This window comes from Yarrowia lipolytica, chromosome 1F (assembly GCF_001761485.1).
Source record: "Yarrowia lipolytica chromosome 1F, complete sequence".
Lineage (NCBI taxonomy): Eukaryota > Fungi > Ascomycota > Dipodascomycetes > Dipodascales > Yarrowia > Yarrowia lipolytica.
The window spans coordinates 2,470,154-2,491,405 of NC_090775.1; the positions used below are offsets into that span (position 1 = coordinate 2,470,154).

General features: G+C 51.1%; 8 protein-coding genes across 8 annotated transcripts; 6 read left to right on the forward strand and 2 right to left on the reverse strand.

The window, feature by feature from the left end:
* Positions 1 to 707: 707 nt before the first annotated feature.
* Positions 708 to 3,692, forward strand: YALI1_F24708g (uncharacterized protein; the record flags this gene model as incomplete). The annotated part of the gene is made up of 1 exon (XM_505583.3): positions 708 to 3,692. One exon carries the CDS (start codon positions 708 to 710, stop codon positions 3,690 to 3,692), a length of 2,985 nt encoding a protein of 994 aa, XP_505583.2.
* Positions 3,693 to 4,113: 421 nt separating this feature from the next.
* Positions 4,114 to 5,082, forward strand: YALI1_F24742g (uncharacterized protein; the record flags this gene model as incomplete). The annotated part of the gene is made up of 1 exon (XM_505584.3): positions 4,114 to 5,082. The coding sequence occupies one exon, from the start codon at positions 4,114 to 4,116 to the stop codon at positions 5,080 to 5,082; it is 969 nt and encodes a 322-aa protein (XP_505584.2).
* Positions 5,083 to 7,166: 2,084 nt separating this feature from the next.
* Positions 7,167 to 8,138, forward strand: YALI1_F24773g (uncharacterized protein; the record flags this gene model as incomplete). The annotated part of the gene is made up of 1 exon (XM_505585.3): positions 7,167 to 8,138. One exon carries the CDS (start codon positions 7,167 to 7,169, stop codon positions 8,136 to 8,138), a length of 972 nt encoding a protein of 323 aa, XP_505585.1.
* A 1,578-nt stretch (positions 8,139 to 9,716) lies between these two features.
* On the forward strand, positions 9,717 to 10,706 carry YALI1_F24798g (uncharacterized protein; the record flags this gene model as incomplete). The annotated part of the gene is made up of 1 exon (XM_505586.3): positions 9,717 to 10,706. One exon carries the CDS (start codon positions 9,717 to 9,719, stop codon positions 10,704 to 10,706), a length of 990 nt encoding a protein of 329 aa, XP_505586.3.
* Positions 10,707 to 12,516: 1,810 nt separating this feature from the next.
* On the forward strand, positions 12,517 to 14,352 carry YALI1_F24826g (uncharacterized protein; the record flags this gene model as incomplete). Its single annotated transcript, XM_505587.3, has 1 exon — positions 12,517 to 14,352. The coding sequence occupies one exon, from the start codon at positions 12,517 to 12,519 to the stop codon at positions 14,350 to 14,352; it is 1,836 nt and encodes a 611-aa protein (XP_505587.3).
* A 306-nt stretch (positions 14,353 to 14,658) lies between these two features.
* Positions 14,659 to 16,266, reverse strand: YALI1_F24864g (uncharacterized protein; the record flags this gene model as incomplete). Its single annotated transcript, XM_505588.3, has 1 exon — positions 14,659 to 16,266. One exon carries the CDS (start codon positions 16,264 to 16,266, stop codon positions 14,659 to 14,661), a length of 1,608 nt encoding a protein of 535 aa, XP_505588.1.
* Positions 16,267 to 17,990: 1,724 nt separating this feature from the next.
* Positions 17,991 to 18,905, forward strand: YALI1_F24881g (uncharacterized protein; the record flags this gene model as incomplete). The annotated part of the gene is made up of 1 exon (XM_505589.2): positions 17,991 to 18,905. The coding sequence occupies one exon, from the start codon at positions 17,991 to 17,993 to the stop codon at positions 18,903 to 18,905; it is 915 nt and encodes a 304-aa protein (XP_505589.1).
* Positions 18,906 to 20,051: 1,146 nt separating this feature from the next.
* YALI1_F24905g (uncharacterized protein) lies at positions 20,052 to 20,351 on the reverse strand (the record flags this gene model as incomplete). The annotated part of the gene is made up of 1 exon (XM_505590.3): positions 20,052 to 20,351. The coding sequence occupies one exon, from the start codon at positions 20,349 to 20,351 to the stop codon at positions 20,052 to 20,054; it is 300 nt and encodes a 99-aa protein (XP_505590.1).
* Positions 20,352 to 21,252: the final 901 nt, after the last annotated feature.

Sequence of the window (21,252 nt, forward strand, 5' to 3'; positions counted from 1 at the left end):
GCCCCAACCTCAATTGAACAGATAAACACAACTTCATGCTTATCAGCGGGTCGTACTTGGAGTGTTGTTGCATTGTACGGTGCAAGTAGCTGTGTTTGGTTGCCTAACTGACGCCCAACCAGACGACAGTACAAGTAAAAACACCGGAAAGTGGTTGCCCTGTACTATACCAATACAATACTGTTGAGCCTTTGAATTCTGTCACAATACTGAGTGACAGACTGCCAGTAGTTATTTGTAATGGTTACATATAGACAGTGTACTGCCCTCTCCTCTCATTCACCTTCTCGCACACACACCGATAGATGCTGTACCTATATACCCTAGCGGTCCAAGCACCGATCGTCGCGGATGTACTGTACCCGTATGTATGGTCAGATCTGAACGCCACAAAAATGGTGGTCGGAAAAGAGGCCAGCCATTGGGGGGCAAATACCGGTCATGTGACTCTGTGTAGCCGCTTGCACGTGACTTCTCTTGCCCACAACCATGACTAATCCGGCGCTACTACCCTGTCACAATACACTCCATGCCTGTAACCAAGGCAACCCTCCCAGTCAAAATATACGGCCACGGGAAGGTAAAAAAGGTACTTGTCGCTACCCTTGCCCTGTATACATACAACACATGCATATACAGGAAATACACACACGCAGACATTTTGTTGGACAGCGGGTAGCTACTAACACCACTCTTCTCGACCGACAATGGACATCATCGTGGCCATTCCGCTGCGGTACACGTACCTGTACCCGCCCACAGATTACATGTGGCATGTGGGAAACGTGTTTCGACCGCTGGATCAGGAAACAGAGAGGTTTCGAACCCGACTGGCAGCCAAACCAGACACTAAAGAGGTGCTGGACAACCTGGTGAGCCTGCGAAAGGTCGTTTCCGAGATCTCCGACGTGAAGGCCAACCTGGAGGAGCGTCGGCTGGTTGAAAACACCGTCACAGTGTCTCTGATGGGCGCTCGACAAGCGGTCCAGACCGAACGAACACGGATTCTGAGAGCATACACGGCTGTGGCTCGAGGCCATGTGGCGCTGGAGGATCGAGTGGTTTCTCAGCGAGGAGATGACCTCAAGGAAGGTCTCACGGAAATCGCCACCTACTGCAATGTGTCGATATATGTCACCAACAACGTCGACAAGGTGACCTATGGTCTGGGGTACTCTGGAGGCTCTGTGTCCTCTTCGGATGCTCAGAAACCCTTCCACGTGCTCATCTACGGCGACCAGGAGCTCGTTCAGTACGCCCAGTTGCGAGTGGAGATTCTGATCCACAAACTCATGGGCTCCTTCATCGACGCCATCGAAGTGCCCCTCTCAATGCAGCCTCTGATTGCCGGATGCCAGCTGCTCAACGTCAAAAACATTGAGGCCCAGAGCCATTGCAAAATCCTCTTCCCCAATTGGCTACCCGAGCTGTTCCACGTGGACGAAGAGATGAACCTCAACTACGATTCGGTCTTTGTTGTGGGCCCTACACAGCATCATACACTTCTTGCCAAGACGCTCATTGCAGAGATCAAAAACAAGACGCAAACAATTTACAAGGACTGTTTGGGTTCCTACGCCAAAATCGACCTCATGTGTCTCAAGTACCAACAGCGACTCAAGGAGGTGATGCAGAAGCTGGGAGCTTTCATCCAGGTGCCCTTTTTGGGTGCCTCTAGATCCGTCATTCGAGTGACGGGAATTTCAGATACCCATGTTGAACAAGCCATTGCCGAAGTAATGCTTATGGCTTCTGGTTCATACCATGCCGGCTTTTGGGCCCATACCGGCCAGGAAGACCCTGCCACAAACACTTATGTTGGAGTCGATGTCAAGTACACAGAGGACTACCTCTCTTTCATCGATCTGGTTGCTGGAACCTCTGGAGCTACTGTCTCATGCTCGGGCTCTTCGTTTGAAGTGTCTGGATTCAAGGCCGATGTCAAGCGGGCTGTTTCTCTGCTGGCCAAGGCCCCTTTCTGGCCCAACGCCCAATGCCAGCTGCGGTTCCGACTAGAACTACCTCTTTCCGAGTTTGAATTTGTCACCGGCAAGAAGAATGGAAAGATTAACCGGATCATGGATTCGTCGAAATGTTTTATCAAGCTGTCTCCCTTCCACGAATACAACTTTTTCCTGGATATTGTGGGCGACGACAGTGGCAAGGTGCTGACCGGCGTGCAACTGCTGGAAGAGGAGTTCCCCTCAGAAACGCAGTTTTACATTCCCGAAACATACCACAAGCAAGTCATCGGAAGCGGTGGCCACCTCATCCAGACGCTCATGCGAAAATACAATGTGTTCATCAAGTTCACCAACGGCTACGACCGTGCCCCCAACGGATACTCGCACCACCGGTTCGACAATGTGCTGGTGCGATGTCCGTCTAAAAACTCGGCCAACATTGCTCCCACCAAGAGCGACATTCTGGAAACGGCCACCAAACGAGCCGGCGATCACGGCAACACATTCATCAAGGTGTCGCGTTCCCATCGTCGCATTCTTATGATGGAGAACGATCTCTTTATCAACATTGCCGAAGGCCAGTGGAACACGTGTGTCATCTTCCCGTCCATTGAGCCCAGCGACATTTGCGATAACGACGAGGTCGAGATTCGAGGTCTTCTGGGCTCCTCCGCGGAAGCTGCTCACGTGATCAAGAACTCTCTCCCTAACGACTACGAGTTTAAGGTCGCGTACTCGAACCGTTTTGCAGAGGTCTGTTCTGAAGACAACCCCGAGTTCTTCTCCAAAATTGTGGTTCCTCTGCGACTTGCCCTCAAAATCCATCTCCAGGTCTACCCCGAACCTCGAGTGATGAGTGGACAGAATCTGCTGGGCCAGACCGACTACGATTCTCCCCGATACCAGCGAATCGTTCTGTCGTTCACCTTGGAACATGCCCCTGGTCTGGAGGAGGCCATTCTGGCTCTGACCACCTATCTGCGTGAGAAGGAGCTCGACATTATCGATCGAGGAGATTTAGTTCAAGACGTGATTCGACAGGGTTCCGTGCCTCTCAATACGGGTTCATCCGAGCGAATTGTCGAGGAGGAGCACAACGAACAGGAGCCCCGAGCTGCCAAGTTCTTTGACGTTGTTCCTGGAGACTCTCGCGACAGAGACTCGCGTCCCAGCTCTCGTGATCACAGCGGTCCCTTTGGTGGCAGAGGTGGACCCGGCGGAGGAGACGGAGGATACCCCAATCTCCCATACAGAGACCCTTACTACCAGTACCCTGACCACCGCGACTACGACCAATTTGACGGTCCTCCCGGCCAGCAGGAGTACTACGAAAAATACCGAAACCCCCGGTTCCGAAGCCCAGTTCGAGGCGGTCCTCCTGGTGGAGGCATGAACCGAGACTCGCGAGATCAGCATGAATACGACCAATACGCCCAGCAGCAGCAGCAGCAGTACTACGGTGGTGGCGGACGAGGAGGAGGAAGAGGAGGTCCTGGACAGGGTGGCCACAGTGGGCCCCCTGGCGGCCCTTACAATCGAGAACAGCGGTTCTTTGGAGGTAATAACTCGGCACCTCCGCCTGGTCCTCCCGGTCCGCCTGGACCCCCTGGACCCCCTGGACCTCCTGGTTCCAATCCTGGCTCCGAGCAGTCTGGCGATTTCCGAGGACGAGGTTACAACGATGACCAGCGTGACCGGAAGCGGTTCCAGCCTGCCAGCTACTATTGATAATAATGATACCTATATTTGATGATTGTATGTAAAATGATTTCCACTGACCCGTAGTAGTTACAATGTGATGATATCAACTGATTGAGATATGCTGTATTATGTGATATGGTTATGTAAGCAAAAGTATACTGCAAGTGCAACCACTAATTATACTACGAGTAGCGTTGATTTGTGTGTCTATTGATTGTGAGTATATCTTGCAGCATTGCACAAGTATTTGTAGCAATGAACGAGTCTCCTATGTATGAATTCATGGATTCTGAGATGACGAGGTGTGTTCACAATTTTCTTTAGTAATCCTGCTTTTAATACATAGCGTTTAGTTGACACCCTTCTCACTATGTAAACTCTAATTTCGTCCCAACCTCCAACTCACTTTCATCGCGTCGATAACACATCACCACACATTCACTGAAAAATGCCTATGCCCCCGGTTGGACCGCCCGTGCAGGGCCTTTCGCATTTGCTGCCCCATCAGCTTGTGCACGCGATTGGCGAGATTGGCGCCGATGGCAAGTCTGCGCTTCACGACGAGGTCGATGTCGTGTCGCCTCGAGACATTGCCGCCATGCGATACATGCGTCACTACGAGTGGATGGAGCTTGTGACTGGAGCCACGAGTGTGGGCGCCAAGGGTCTCAAGCTCACTGCTCCTCGAGGTATCCCCGTTTACGACATCAAGAAGAAGCTGGAAGAGACACAGAAGGAGGTTGAGGAGCTCAAGAGTGAGCGACCCATGGACGTTGATGATGAGAAGAGCGAGTTCTACAAGAACGAAATTCTGCGGCTACGAGAGTCCTTTGGCGACGAATCCGACACCGACACTGTCCAGCGACTACACGAGAAGTTCAACCTGACTGTACACGAGTCTGGCAAGCTGCGGCCTGTCAAGGTGGACCTGTCTGTGCCGTCCAAGCGACGAAGCGACGTGGACGCCGCACGTATCCAGCGAGCCGAGCAGCTCATTCGGGAGCGACTGGGGCCCCAGATCCAGCAGCAGCAGCAGCAGCAACAACAACTCCAGCAGGGCCAACAGCAGGGCCAGCAGGGTCAGCAACAGGGCCAGAACATGGATCAGCAGCAGCAGTACCCCATGGACGGCCAGCAGCAGCAGCAGCAGCAGCAGCAGCAGCAGCAGGGCCATAGACCACAGGGTCAGATGCAGCAGGGACAAATGCAGCATGGACAGATGCAGCCGGGCCAGATGCAGGGCATGGGCCAGGATATGGGCATGCAAATGCCTCTCATGGACGACATGCTGCTCAACGACATGGATATCCCCGACCACGTCATGGAGCAGCAAATGGCTGACCAGCTGGGAGGCGAAATGATGGGCGACGGTCTGGATATGGACATGGATGTTGACTTGGATTTGAACTACGAGTAGGACTAGAAAGGATAGGATTATATAACAAATGTATTATTATTGATTGGATGGATGTAGAGTGTACGTTGATGTCTACTCTTGGTAAAGTATATAAAGGGTATGTTCTATCTCTCCTGAAACATGTCTGAATCAGTATACCATGTCGCAGTTGGCTAACTCATAGTGAGGATGGTTTGGAATGGACTTGTATTGTTTACTTATCGAGATGGTGGATTAGACATTTTTGGAGCGACATTTCTACTTCAATTCAAGTGGTAAGTGAATCGCATGTACCGATGATACCATATTGGGCACTCTATGTCAACTTATCGGGCTTACCAGGTTCATAGGATTGATGTATCATAGCAGATTAACGAGAGCTGTATGCAAAAAGCAATTCACTGGTACAATAGATGCACCATTGTAGTCTCTGTATCCTGAATCTCTCTCTACGGCATTGATTTAACGACAGTCAGAAAGAGAGTACCTTGAAGCCATGTTGGAACGTATCTTCGTCTTCTAAAGTCCCCGTCACCAATCATACAGTAGCAAATAACCGTGGGATGTTCTCCTATAGACAATCGCATCGATGGCTGGAAATAATGGATGCCATAGCAATGGACAAGGTGTCTGATGGCTTCGTTCGACGAAGTTAATGCTGAGAGCCGCGTAAAGACACGGATTAACTGCTGGAAGCTAGAGAAGTAAGTTCTTTGGTTTCTCCGGTGGAGGAAGGGAGACTACTGGACGAGTAGTTGTGCTGGGACAGCGTAGGGCATGCGTACATGTGCTACTTGTACTGTAGCGTACAGGTCTCGGTCTAATGACTTGAACCACGGCTGCACCATCACTATGACTGCGTTAAATGCACGCGAAGATGTGGTTTTACCTGTTCCTGTTGCAGCCGTGGGGGGTCAACTAGAGTTCACCAGGGACTTGTCGGCCGTTAAAGAGTCACGTTTATTTTGGGGGTCTGTGTCGATCATTTTTGGTCTGGAAGCTCCGTGGACGGAAGAGGAGCGTGACCTGTGACGTACAAGCGCCGTCGAAACCACAGCGATTCGCGCTGGTCAATCGCAGCCACGTTCGCCTTCCCCATGGCTAGCGCAATTAACCGGACTAAGCGCCTCACCCCACAATGCGGAGATACGGCACTACTGTAGTTTGTAAGCACGTATATGGGGGATGCAGAATGCGCGAAAGAGGTTGTGGTTGTCTGTCCCCTGCTCATGTCGGCATTGAAATTCACGCACTAGAGCTCGCCATTGTTCATGTGGTAGCCCCTTCCAGCACGGCTAGGACCAGACACATGCCCAGATACGGCTGAGACTCGGCCTATCAGCTGTGGCGTAGTTCGTTCTCGCTCGCTTAGGTCAGGTCCTGCCTGGGTCACGTCATGGTGCTTGTGCAAAGTTGGTGGATTGCCGTGGGGGGTACAGTCGAGGCACAGTTATTGCATCATAGGCGTGGGAGGCGAGAGAGGGAGACGGGCCCAAGACGCACGGGTATGGTGGGTGCAATTGGCGGGTAAATGGGCAGCGGGTTGTTTGTGTGTGTTCTTCGCCTGTGTGGGACTGTTTTTGGCTCTTATTTAAAGCAATTCCCACCCTCATAGCACTCCTATAACCCCTCTTCTAGCCTCTTCGGTTTGCTATCTGCATATTGCGATTGCGTCAGGTTGTTTGCGAAAAGCTAATGCGTCATTATTCCGACGTACGACTTAATTATCCGACATACCAGGCCCGGTGTGTCACCTGGTGAGAAGCAATGGAGCTGGCGAGAATCACAGGTTGTGAGCCGTTTCCATGCCACCACTTTCCTGGCCATTGTTTAATATCTCAAGGGCCATTGCAACGCTCTCATAATCTCTTGCAATAGTCCACCTCTTCTACTGAGTTCCATAACGTTAACCTTAGGCTTAGGCTGGGTGTGGTGTGCTGTGGTGGGTGGATGTACATAGCGAGGATTATATATAGAGGTGGCCTTCCCCCTTCTCTTACGACCTCATCTTTCTTGTTTATAGCTCAATTGTTTGTTTGCAACACCAATTGAACTTTTAACAGACACATCACACACACCTACAACCAACCCAGAAGACATTCACAATGGCAGGCGGACCCACTCTCAAGCTCAACTCCGGACACGAGATCCCCCAGATTGGTCTCGGAACCTGGCTCTCTAAGCCCAACGAGGTCGCCAAGGCCGTTGAGTCCGCTCTCAAGGACGGCTACCGACACATTGATGGAGCCACCATCTACCAGAATGAGAACGAAGTCGGTGCTGGCTGGAAGGCCTCTGGAGTTCCCCGAGAGGAGATCTTCCTGACCACCAAAAACTGGAACAACGCCCGAACCAAGGAGGGCGTCAAGAAGCAGCTCGACCAGTCCCTCAAGGAGCTGCAGACCGACTACGTTGATCTGCTGCTCATCCACTGGCCCGTTGTTTTCAAGACCGGCGAGGAGCTCTTCCCCCACAACGCCGACGGCACTGTCGCCCTTGGCGAGGTCCCTGTCGAGGAGACTTGGGAGGCCTTCGAGGAGCTCGTGAAGGAGGGCAAGGTCAAGTCCATCGGTGTCTCCAACTTCACCGAGGAGCGAATTGAGAAGCTCCTCAAGACCGCCAAGATCCCCCCTGCCGTCAACCAGATTGAGTACCACCCCTACCTGCAGCAGCCCGGTCTGGCCAAGTACCTTGCGAGCAAGAACATTGTCCTCGAGGCCTACTCTCCTCTCGGTAACAACACTTACGGCTTCCCCCGAGCTATTGATGACGAGCGAGTGATCGATCTGGCCAAGAAGAAGGGCAAGGATGCTGCTGCCCTCATTGTCAACTGGATCAGATCCAAGAACCATGTTGTTCTGCCTAAGTCCGTCACCCCTTCTCGAATCAAGTCCAACTTCGAGGTCTTTGATCTGTCTCCCGAGGAGATTAAGTTCCTGGACAGCCTTGACGAGGAGTCTCGACGAAACGACCCCATCGAGTGGGGTGTCGACATTTTCGGCACTGCCACCCCCGAGGAGATCAAGAAGCGAGTGGACGAGGCTGCCAAGAAGTACCTTGCTGAGCAGAAGAAGTAAGTACCCAGCGGTATCAGTTGAGACATCTTTTTATATTTGACGATGAATGAATTTTACGATTGTATTAACAAGGTCCAAGTTGTAGACAACGGCAGTCTGCCCTAGATTGACAATTAGATGATACATTGAACTAACAGTAAGACGAATTAGAACCGCAACTTGGCGCTTCTCACATGTAGATAACAGGGGTGCTCGCATATGCTGTAATTACGATAGTATTGCATGTATTGGTGCGATACGACTACTGCACTTGTACTTGTGTGTCAACCTACAGTACATACAGTATCTATTTGAGCAGATAAAAGTGCCCCAATTCAATCCTATGATTACTCAGCCAATAGCAAAGCTCGTACATGACTAAGCTGATCACAAATCATACCTGAAGTGGGCTATGTATCATTAGCGAATGCAACCTTGCTTTTTGGCGATCTGTAGAGTCAACTTGCCAGGTTGTATTGAGAGAGATGGCCGGATGAAGGGAAAAACATAACCAGAGAAAGTACAGCGGAAATAAAAATTTTAAAAAAAAAAGCGAATGCACAACGTCGGGGCATCATCGAGATAATTTTTTGGCCGTCGTCTGCAAAACAAGCTAACTCGCCAACTGGCTTACGGCGTGAACGGGGGGTGGGGGAGGCACTCAAGATTCAAGGCCCTCCTCCCACCATGCGTGTATAAGTTTAGTGCGTTTAGTTGAATGTAATCGGCATGGCAGAAGCCAAGATTGCTCAGAGGGAGGAAAGGAAGAAGGAGCTGTGAAGCGGCAATTGGGTGTAGCTGGGTCAGGAAAGAGCTTTAGAAGAGCAAATCCCGCGGCTGGCGTTATATTCGCAAGCCCCGCTTACCAACTTGTCCTCCTCGCCAATTGCTTTTTTCCCACATTATAGCTAAAAATACCCTCGTCCAAAAGTTCACATTCCTCAGTGGCCAATAGCATAGAAAGCTGCCAATAAGCTTCGTCTTTTAGTCCCAACACAACCCTTAGGTTCACCGGAAATTAAAAGCGTTACCAGTGTCATAATAACAACGGTATTTGGAGTTGGTGTCTGGTGGGAGAGAGAGAGAGGGGCTGTGAGCAACTCCAAGGCAGTAGAGTGTGGCTACACCAGAGAAAAGGGGGCAATAGGAAGGGGGAGGAGGGAACTGTGGGGTTCTAAATATATATAAAAAAAGGCGAGAAAAACAAAAACAAAAAAAAAAAAAACACAACTCAACAAATCCACTTACGCCCTTGTATCTTCTTGCTCATCTCCACTGCAACGCAATCATCCCACCTGCCTGAGCTGACACCCAACTACAGTAAGGCCGCCGCCGTCTTTGACGCGCGTGCAGCTCACATACCCCATGCGACAGAAGCCAGGTGTAGAGGGGGCTGGCTGGCGGTTGGCGATGGCGCGGAGGTGGTGGAGAGGAATATGTAAAGGACGGAAAGTGGTTGAAAAAAGGAGAGTGGCCGCTCGTGAGCTTCGAATGGACGCCCCTTGTAACCCCTCCCGCCTCCTTGCATCTCATAGAGCGCGCAGTATTTCTCCGTTTTTATACCTCAAAAAAGCAAAATCCATATTAAAATAATTGGAAATGCGTAGGCAAAAAAAAACTGGAATTTCGCCAGTGTTCCTCCACAACGACACGACACACAACATGTCTGAAGAGCACACCATCTCGCAAGAGGTAGCTTCCCCAATTGTGAAGCGAGGAAGAGGACGTCCACCCAAGGTTCCCACGGGCACCGAGGTGGTCGATACCACCCCCAAGGTCAAGAGAGGACGAGGACGACCACCAAAGGTGCGACCCGAGGGAGAAGAGCCCGTGGTCAAGAGACCCCGTGGCCGGCCGCGAAAGAGCATCGACCCCAACTCGGGCGATCCCAGCACACACGGAAACGCGGTTAACGCGTCTGGAGACCCCAGCGTTATAGTTGAGAAGCGAGGACGTGGCCGACCGCGTAAAAACCCCATCGTCGTGGCCCCCGCACCCTTGTGGCCCACCCCGGACCTGGTGCAGTTTGGAGGAGCTGACCCCTACGAGGAAATTGACAGCTTCAGCGCTGAACGGATTGAGGAGCAGGCTGGACAGGAAGGTGCCAACCTGACCCACCCCGAGAAGCTGGCGCTCATCAAGCGACGTCTGCACGCCGAGGCCCAGGACAAGGACCTCTTGGAGGCGCTGGCCACCAACCGCGAGGACTTCTTCAACGCCGACGAGGCCAAGGACGTGTACTCGCAGTACTCGGTGCTTAGACACCATATTGCTCTGCTGCTGCAGAACTATGGTGACACGGACGAGGGCCGAGTGATCAAGAGAAACCTCAGCAACCTCATGGGAGTGCTGCGGTACCTGCGATTGAAGGACAACATCCTTTCTGAGCTGCTCACCATTGTGCCTCTGATCCAAGACCAAGACTACACCGGTGCCAAGAACCGAATTCAGGCGCTGGACGGCCCCTGGTGCATCGGAACCCCTTCCAACCGGGAGATCCGGTTGCGGGAGACCCAAAAGTGGATTACTGGTTTGGTCCAGCTGCTGGAGTGGTCCGATGGCTCCTACAACGGCCTGTACCGTGTTTAGAAGAGAGGAGGATTTTGCTGTATAGGACTTGTATTGTAACTGTATGTAATAAGAGATGTATTATTTGTGTTCAACGTGTACAAGAGCGAGTACGAGTATCGTACAAGTATTGGTACTGTACTGGTAGTATGCTTTCATTTTACTTGTACAAGTACTTCAATTCTGACTTCTACACCATCTTCTGAGAGAACATATCTAATACCATTGCTATCCCATAGTTGGCAATTCTGTATATATTTCAGTCGCTACCTGAAACGGATAGCCACCCACTATACCTGTATTTCTCAGCACCTTTACTCGCAAAGTGACACTGTTTCAGGCTGCTTTCCATTGTTGTTAAGGCTGCCAGCCAGTGGAACGAAAACCTCAACAGAGAGCTCTCAAGGCGCAATCTGGGCGCAATCTGGGCGCAATCTGGGCGCAATATAGACTCGGTCTGGGGCTTAATTATATATGCCATTGGAGGTACCATTAGTTACTTGTGGCTCTGACTGAAGTACGAGCACTCATGCTGTACTTTTTGATGGAACCAGTCCTCTGGTACTCGTTCTTGTTCTCATACTGTGATGAGATGCGCCACAGGTGCACGTGGTACGAGTACAGGAAATTAGACCGGAGTAATTCTCTGTATTCCGTACATACTGTACATACTGTACATGCTGTAGATATGGTGGTGTTTCGCCTTTTTCTTAACCACCTCGACTCGTAGATGAAACCTACATCCTCAAATCCTGGTCGAAAATGGGACTAACCTCATTCCATGCTTGGTATGTTCTCGTAGCTGACTTATTACGAGCTCCGATCACACAAACGCGAGAGTGCAATCAGACTCTTCTCTTCTCTTCATGCACTCCAGTCTTCCCATACTAAAATTGGCCCCTTGCTTGTATCATACAATTACAGTATCGTACTTCTATATATGATGATAAATGGGGAAATATAAAGCCATGGGGCACGCACACAGCTATACATGTGTGCTTGTTTACCATAGCTAGCGGGACCGCGTGTTATTGGTGCTGTTTGCTTGTTCAGTCTGATGGTGCAATTTTTTTTTACTGCCTGCCGCTAAGTCGCTCTAAAAAAGAAACGCACATTTCGTGCCTCTTCCAATCGGGCAAAGTCAAATGACATAGATTATGCCAAAACCACATCACGTGCGTAGATCACCCTTTTAGGCAATCTCCCCTTACCTACAACTAAACTTGGTGGAAATGCCGCTGCAGTGAACTGAGAAAGAGTAAACACGGAGGCAAAAAAAAGGTGAGTATGGAGCACTGGGCGCACGGGTGGAGCTGGCGCGCTAGGGCCTGTGGACGTCGTGTTTGTCGTCGCGGAGCCCCAGCATATTCTCTGGGTTATTCCGGTCTCCGGTTTTCCGGCGTTTCTCTCTCTGCTGCGCCGTCACTGGACCCTCTGGTCATCTTCAGAGGTCGGAGATGGCGAGGGGACCTTGGGGCTGCGGGAGTGGATGTGTGGAGGGACGGTCGACAGGTATTTATACAGACAAGCGCTGTATTGTGAAGTTTGGGGTTGAGATGAGCTGTGCCAAACGACTCATCAACGGGTTGTTTTGTTGTTTGCGTCGGCTTTTGGGGGCCTGCTTGCGGCCGATTTGGCCACTAAACCCATGTCGTTGGACAACAAAACTGAATCACAGGACCATTTTGTTCTCCCATAGCTTTCTGCTCTTCCTCCTCTTCTCTCGAACACCTCTGTCATCTCATATTCCCTGCCCACAGTCCACCCTACAGTACAGCAGCTGAGTACACCTTATTCTGCAAACGTGCACCTTAACTAAGCTAACGCACAGATGCCTTCCAGTCCTAAGAAGAAACGCTTCTTCAACATCGGGTCTGTTTTCAACCCCAAATCCAACACAAACACAAACGCGGCATCGACCAGCAGCAACAACTCCAACCCCATCGCCACTAACAACTCTTCCAGTGGCACACGCACCCCCACAACAGCTACCTCGGATCCGTTGGAGTTGACTGCTTCTCCTTCGCCCTCCAACGACCTTTTGTCCGGCCCCAAAACTACAACCACAACCAGCGACACCCCCGTGCTGGCCGACTTTGGGAAACAAAAGGCCGGTTTCCGCAACACGTACATCAACACAAGCTCCACGGCGTCCAACAACCCGTTCGCAAACCTGGGAGAGCAGCCACAAGCCGCCACAGGTACCACATCGTCGTCTAGTAACACAAACGGAAACGCGTCTCCAGCCCTTGGTGAAAGCAACCCCGTGCCCGTCGCAGCGGGAAACAACAACAACAACAACCCTGTTGGTCTGCGTCTAGACATTACCCCCGGCGCCGTCGAACAGGTCAAGTCGCCCTCGACCCCCTACAACAACCAAGGTCTGGCCGTGGAGGAGTTCTTCCACGATTGCGCCGGCCCCTCCAACGATATCGTCACATCCGTGACCAGTACCAACGACCACCAGCACGACAGCGCCGACTCCTCGGGCGACTCCAACGACACGGACAACATTCCCAACTCCACGCCCCCCGAATCTCCCACCGGATCCAACTCCCCAGGAAACATGAGCATCGCAGGCGCACCCAAACGGGTCGGCGCGGGCATGCGCTCCACTTCCGCAGCCACGCTGCATTCGCATGACAACGGTGGCCAGCGAGAAGTGGACCAACTGGAAGGCATGGACGAAGAAGACGATGTCCACATGGCTGACTACGACGAAGAGCACAGCGGTCAGCATGGCGACTCCATGGACGACACTCCCGAACTCTCTTCTGCCGCCGGACACTCCACAACCGGAGCAGCAACAGCAGCAGCATCCACAGCAGGCGCCGCCACGGCTGCCAATACAGGCTCCACTGCGCCATCGTCTTCACAGTCCGACGCACCGGGCTCTGCCGCCTCCGCTGCCTCCGACGGCCCCTCTGCTACATGTGCCACTGCATCCTCCGCTGCGCCTCCGTCTGCGCCTTCCGAGCCCCAAATCCCGTCCATCCGACTCACACCCGTCATCGACCATTCTACTTCCACCCCTGCACAATACTTTGGTCCCATCGAGCGACGTCTGACTAGTGGATCCATTCGCATCGGCCGTCAGACGGAGTCCAAGGATGAGCCCCAGCTTCCCCAGTACGAGCGGCCCATTGTGTTCAAGTCCAAGGTTGTTTCGCGATCGCATGCGGAGTTCTTTGTCAAGGACGACCAGTGGTTTGTGCAGGATATGCGGTCTTCCTCAGGTACATTCCTCAACCGTAGACGTCTGTCGGAGGCCGGCAAGCCCTCCAAGCCCCACGTTCTCAAGAACGGAGACATGCTTCAGTTTGGCATGGACTTCCGAGGAGGAACGGAGGAAATCTTCAAGTGCATCAAGGTCCGAGTGGAGACGAACCAGAGCTGGAAACGAAAGGTTCAGCAGTACAACATCGAAGCGGTGGAGCGACTTCGAGGCATGGCTAACGGCGATCCCACCGACTCCGAGTGTGCTATCTGTCTTGTGGCGGGGGGACCGTGCCAGCCACTGTTCATTGCTCCCTGTTCGCATGCCTGGCACTACAACTGCATCCGACCGCTCATGGTCAAGACGTATCCTCATTTTCAGTGCCCCAACTGCAGAAACATTTGCGATTTGGAGGCCGATGCCGATGAGTCCATGGTAATGGAGGGATAAAAACATCCTTTTGGTATTACTTACTGTACGAATTTTTGAAAGGATATCGTGGCCATGGTATATGACTCTACTAGCCAATGACTCTAGCATAGCAATGACTCTGTTGCAGCATCCCACTAGCTAATATTAATGAAGTGTATGAAGTGTAACCGTGCCGGTACTTTTGTGTACTTGGTATTTGCACCTTGGAGGTGAGACTACAGTAACTCGTACCCTGCAGTACATATTTCTAGTTTATTTCTTGTAATAGTCATTAGCTATAGATATACAGGGATGGTTAAATGATTGACGTGACGATTATAGCGATCAAATGTAGTAATCGACGAAGTCACGGAGGATATCCTGGAGCTCCTTCTTGGTCTTGCCCTCCTTCCACAGATCGTGGCCACCCTCGAGGATCTTCCAGCCAACGTTTTCCTTGGTCAGACGAGTGAGTTCTCGCTGCTTGGCGCTCCACTTCTTAGACTTTTTGATCATCTGGGAAGAGGAGACGATCTCGACAGGGATGTCCAGGTTGACGAGCACGGCGTTGGAGGCTCGCACTTCGGATCGAGTAACCCAGGCAACAGCGTTCTCCTTGAGCTGGTAGCCAAGGTACTTGGTAGTGTAGACCATGTCGGGGCCCACAAGTCGGTCCCAAGAGCCATGGCCCTTTAGAAGAGACCAGAGAGACTGGAGGCCGAGAGGAGAGATGGCTCCTTCAATAAAGAGCTTGATACCTCTCCACAGGGTGAGAGTATCTGAAATTAGGTCTTCGTGGAGGGTATCAATAAGGATCATTCCCTTGACGATGGAAATGTGCTTGGAGGCAAACACACGAGAGTAGAGACCTCCGATTCCGTGGGCGACGATGAGCAGGTTAGGAAGCTCGGTCTGGCCACCTTCTTCCTCTGAAGAGAAGAAAGAGGTGAGAGCCTCGCTGAGGAGGTCAGAAATGTCCCCTGCGGAAGTGAGACCTCGGCTGGCGTCGGAGAAGGCAACTCCGGGTCTATCCCAAGTGCAAACTCGGGGGATCTCGTTCATGGCGTAGAGGTCAGTGATCCAACTCCAGTAGACCTCGGAGGAAGTGGATCCTGCCTCAGCGAAGATGGTAACGTTCTTTTTGGACGGATCGGGCCGATCGGGTCGTCTGGAAGCAACGTGAGGATGGGTATCCTGGAGCTGGAGCAGGTGGTTACCGGGCAGGTCATAGCAATTGATATGGACCTTGAAGGCGGCATGGTCAACATCGACTCGCTTTCCAGGCACAGGCACACGGGCAGCATCAATGGCAAACAGAGTAATGGAGAGAGTTACGGCGATGAGCAGAAGCAGGTTGACAAGGTTGAAAAGCAGATTGACAGATACCTTGAGCCACTCTCCGAGGGTTCTTCGAGTCTCCACACGGCCGGTGAGACGTCGTTCCTCGGTGCTCTTGCCCCACTGCACGATCAGGTCTGAGACGGCTGACAGAGAGCAGGTCAGAATGGCCCAGACGGGGATGATGAGGCCAGCAATCACTTCTCCATATCGCAGTTGCGGGGTGGCAACCAGAATGATTAGATCGATAAACAGCAAGAAGATGGTGGCGTATTGGATCTGTCTCTCCATGACCGAGGGGGTGGAGAAGAAAAGCGCCGAGTTGACAGTGGTGGTCACTGCAATGAGCGAAAAGAACCACGACAGGAAACCTCCTCCTCTGGTGTACAGACTGGGTACGTGTACAAACAGATTGAGGGTCAGCAGAAGGAATGCAATCACCGAGATAGCGAAGAAGACGGTGATGAACGACCGGGCAATACGCACACTCAGCAAGTTGTATGGGGTCACCTGGGGGTCTTCTGGTGTCAGCAATTGGGTTCTCTCATTGGGGGTCATTCTCTCTTCCTCTGGCGAGGGGTTGGTGGGCTCCGGGGGTACTTCGTTGAGAGCCATGGCTGGTTTTTTGGAGATGTTGAAAGCAGCGTGGTAAGCCCAATTATTTATTGATAATGTAGCTTGACTGCATAAAGGTGTATGCAAGGCTCTTGCACGCAAGACATTGCTGCCTGAGGCTAATGGACTGATAGTAAGTGGCTGAGAGGTAGCTGGAAGGAGATGTTAGCAGTAACTGTTGATGAAGCTGTTTCCAATGGCTTTCTGGCTAAATTTGACTTATCTTTGTGCTTAGAAGTCCATTTTTTTGAACATTTTGAAGCCCCTCCCCAAATTTCAACATTGCTATGTCATGTCCTTTAGCCTTCGCATATAGTCTTAGATCAAACCCAAACCTCTCTAACCAGCAACTCAACTACTGCCAGTCTCCAGCGTGAGTACACATTGGCTTTGGAGAGATGTTGGTGTATATTATCCATCAGCTGTTTGTGGTGAGTTCAAATACAGCTGGTAAATAGCTACCAGCACCGACATCATCAAGTGTAATTAATTTTGCTTTTGCGCATGTACAATCGCACAATATGCACCACTCGTACTCGTTCTGTCGGCTGTGTCTGTGGCTTTCTCGCAACATGCCGGGGAGATGAGGACAAACAGATCTTTAATTGATGTGTCAGATACGTATTAGTAAGAGTCCAAGTGCAAGTGTACTGTATTGTATTCCTTCCATGAATGCGAAACACTCTCTTGTATTGCACTCTTACTCCACCACGTTAATGCATATGCTCATCTCTACTATGTCAGTTTTAGCGTGATGGTGCGTACCAGATATAGGGGTACTTCCAGTCATCTCCAGGAACATACGGACCTTTGCGACACGGCCAGTTTGCGAGATATAAGATATGGCCTTCATTTCAACAGTCAGCCCGTTTCACTCTCCTCTGCCGATAACCAGTCCGTGGTATCATAGCAAAATAACTATGAAAGGAAACGGTCTAGATGCGGACTCGCGTATCGTGAAGAGGCCTAACCGTGCACGTGCGGTTCGGGTGGCAATTAGAATGATCTGGTTGGGAAGGGGTAGTGGGTTTTAATGGGTTCGAACAGGCAATAGTCATCTTCCTGGTCCACACCTGGTGTTTGCTACAGTACATACAGTACTTTCTGAGAGGGTAGGTGTGTGTATTTAATTGGGAGTATCAAGTAATGGTAGAGGGTTAGTTGACAGTTTGTTGAAACAACTCAAAACGGAATGACGAGAGATACTGCCTGATACTCTGTGTCAGAACGACCAGTATTCTCAATCCTCAATTGCTAAATTCGCCACCTTATTGTACTCTATTGTACTCCAATTACTTGTGCCGTTATCACTAACCACAGCCCTTCGAGTGTGCGAGTAATCGCCATATTGCTATGCTATAGCTAGTGTATTCGAACAACCGTACAAGTACAGCTTCTCGTAGACCTTCCCGATGAACTGTGGCTTGACAGCACTACACACTCCACTTGACGTCATCACGTGACGGGAGTGCACTCCTGTGATTGTACAGGAAAGCTGTTTTTCGGCGCAGCAACAATCACCGAAATCCGCCCGGAATCTGGGGTGTACGCTTGTTCCCCACATTTCGGCTCGCAGATAACGCGGTCGGCCGAAACCCCACACACATGTGAACGACTTTTGACTTTTGAACGTGCATGCATGCATCACCGTTGGCTAAAACCAATCAATATATTGGATCGTGTTTTCCCAGCCTTGATCTCTGCACACACGCTTTTTTGCCACCATGGAGAAACTCGTTCACATTCCCGCCGTCACAAAACTCACGCCGCTAGTGAGCCGGTTCCTCGGCATGAACCCGGGCAAATTTTCTCTACAGGGCACAAACACCTATCTCATCGGCCAGGGACCCCGACGATTGCTGATTGATACCGGAGAGGGAGCCGATGAGTACACAGAGACGGTCTCCAACTATCTCAAAGAGAACAACATTGAGCTTGACACCATAATTCTGTCTCACTGGCACGCAGACCACACCAAGGGTACGGTGCCGCTGCTCAAGAAACTCAAGGATAAGAAGGTCCAAACCTCTCCCCCTAAAGTGGTCAAGTACCCGTTTCCTGAGATGGACAAAGAGAAGAACATCAACGAGGGCTGGTCCGTGGACGAGTATCTGGACGACGGTCAGGTGATCTCGAACCTAGGCTTCCATATGAGTTGTCATCTGTTTCCCGGACATGCCATGGACCACCTGTGTTTCTGGTTAGAGGAGGATGATGTTCTGTTCTCTGCAGACAACATTCTGGGCCAGGGAACGTCTGTGTTTGAGGATCTGACGGCCTATATGAAGTCTCTGGAGGGTATGCGTCAAACTGGCAAGACCAAGACCAAGCGAGCGGACGGCCAGTTCCAGATATTCCCCGGCCACGGACCCGTGATCGATAACGGCTGGGAGAAAATCACAGAGTACATTTCGCAACGGAAAAAGCGAGAAACCCAGGTGTACACTATTCTGCATGAGAAGGGTCCCTCTGATGCCCGGACCATCACACGGCAGATCTACGAGGGCTACCCTGAACGTATTCTTGATGCCGCTCAGCACACTACCACCATGCAGCTGATGAAGCTGGAGGATGATGGAGTTGTCATCTCCGACGCACGAACTGGAATGTGGCAGCTCAAGGAGAAGGCTTCCATTTGAGTTGTGACGACCATTCCCCCCGCAAATACTATAGATATTAGAACTGTTTTCTTATGTCTCATTCGTAGATCCGATTTTTGAATGTTCCCGTTCGTAGATCGTCAGCGAGCTACAGTATCTGAGACTTGATGCTTCAGACCTTGCATCGCAGCTTTTACACATGTAGTTCCCACAGGCTACAGATACTCATACTCTTCTTGTTCCTCCCATACCGTCTATGCTTCCAGCGAGAGCAGAGAGTATGTGAGACGAGAGGGAGGGTGGACTCCTTGATATGACACAACTCTACAACGCCTGTACACTTACCAACCCTCAAATCTCTAGAGATCGCATAGCCTCGGATGTCTCACTATGAGACCCAAATGGCAAACTACAAATACGGGATGTGCCTTCTTCGGCGCGTGCGTACTTCCATGCCAATCACTTTGTCTCACCTATGATTCTCGCGATTCTCGTGATTATCAAACAATAATTGAAACAGTCGGGATCAATTCGCCAGTACCTCCGCTGTGTATTGCTCCAACTACTGGCATCTTAGTATCTATCATTAGCTGCTAGCGCAGGCCATTAGACTCACGTTCATGACGCAATCTACAGCGATATACACGTCCAGACCACTCAACAAAAGGAGACTCTAGTAAGGCTATAAAGTGAACGTGCCCAGAGAGCGCAGTTCAAGTAGTGTTCCCGTACGTCCCCGCAAATGTAAATACACCCCTGCCTACGTCGTGTAGGCCCTATCTTGACTTGGCTTAGATCGTCTCTACCAAGATTGAGAAATTAACACTTCTGAGACATGGTCAGATTGGCCCGGTTGATTGTGGGAACTGCCATTGGTATTGGTCCTTCTCGGTGTAGGTTGTGTGGCCTTTACAGGTATCTAAGCCGATCTAAACGAGGGATGTTTCAATTAGCCAATGTTCCCTCCACAACCCCTTCAATCGCAGCATCGCAAGTCCATGCTGGCTCTGTACTGTCGTCAGTTCCTTTACCATCATCAAATAAAACCTATATATCACTTAAATCTCTGTCGTAGGTTGGTGGCGCTTGTTTTCGATCGAAACTGTCGGGAAAATGATGCGAAGGCCCGCCGAGTTTGCACGATCGTGTGTTAGGGCCGCCAGAGATGTCGCAGAAACAGCCCTTTTATTTGTTTCGCTTGAATAACAGAATGTGGGGCTCGGGTGCGTGTGTTTCGTAATGCTCCCATCCCAGACTCTGGGTGATGCCCAGACCTCGCCATTCCTCCTCCAGCAGGATTCTCAGCGTGCCCGTTTCGGAATTGAAGTAGTCTCTGGGGATTGCCTTGAGCATGTTCTTGGGCAGCATAACGTGTCGGTATTCGAATGTGTCGTCACTGTATCGTGTAGAGTAGTGAATTGCCTCCTGGAACTCCTCCAGTCGCGCTCGTTCTGAGGACGACAGCAGTCTCGGTTGCCGTGACATTGTCAATGTGGCGGTCGCGTGTTTCCGAAGGGCCGTTTGTGCAACTAGGGCTGCTGTGTTTGTCTCTTGTTACCACGCTGTTGTCAGTGCCGTGGCTTGTCCAATAATAAAACCCAGTCAGGAAGGGGCTGCTGGTGATCTGGCGGGTATTGGCGGTCGACTAGTGCTCCCTAGGGTGATGCTGTGATGGGAACGGTTATACTTGGAGAACGGTTCCAAGAGTTCCAAGTATAGCAGAATATGTTCTGATCACAAGCACGCCAAAAATCAAACAAAGGGTTGGTGGGTTTTTATCAGGGTAAGGGTACTCTGCCGATTCGGGCCGTTGAGAGGGAATGCGCCAGCACATTCTGATTAGGTTGAGGTCTTTGGTGGGTGCACTTTAGCGAGCATGGTGTTTTGTGGTTGCGGAGCTACAAGTGGCCTGGGGGAAGACAAGTCGGGACTGGTTATAGGCCGACCTATATATATTTTCTCCACGCCCAGTCTTCTTTTGTGTGAGTTTGGACTGTAGGATTTTGGGACTGGTTAAACTGTACTACAATGTACGAGTACCAGTATTGGCATATGATGGCCATTTAATGAGTGTAGTGACGATTTGCAATATACAAGTACTTGTACAAGTGTAAATACTCGCGTAATCGGCAGGTTCCGTCCCCAGTGCCATGGGGCGCCTTTCACCACGGTATAAAGTACAACGGTACTTCCTATGTCGTTCTGTTCCGAGTATCATCACTCCATCTAAAATGCTGCACCACGCCCAAGACAGTGCTGAAACCTCACCGAAAATGCAACGTAGCCAACCTGGCGCAGAGCCCACGAAGTCTGGTGCATACAAGTGATTGTTGAATGTGCCTGTGTGCCGGTCAGTGCATGTCTACGATGGTACGATACACACGAG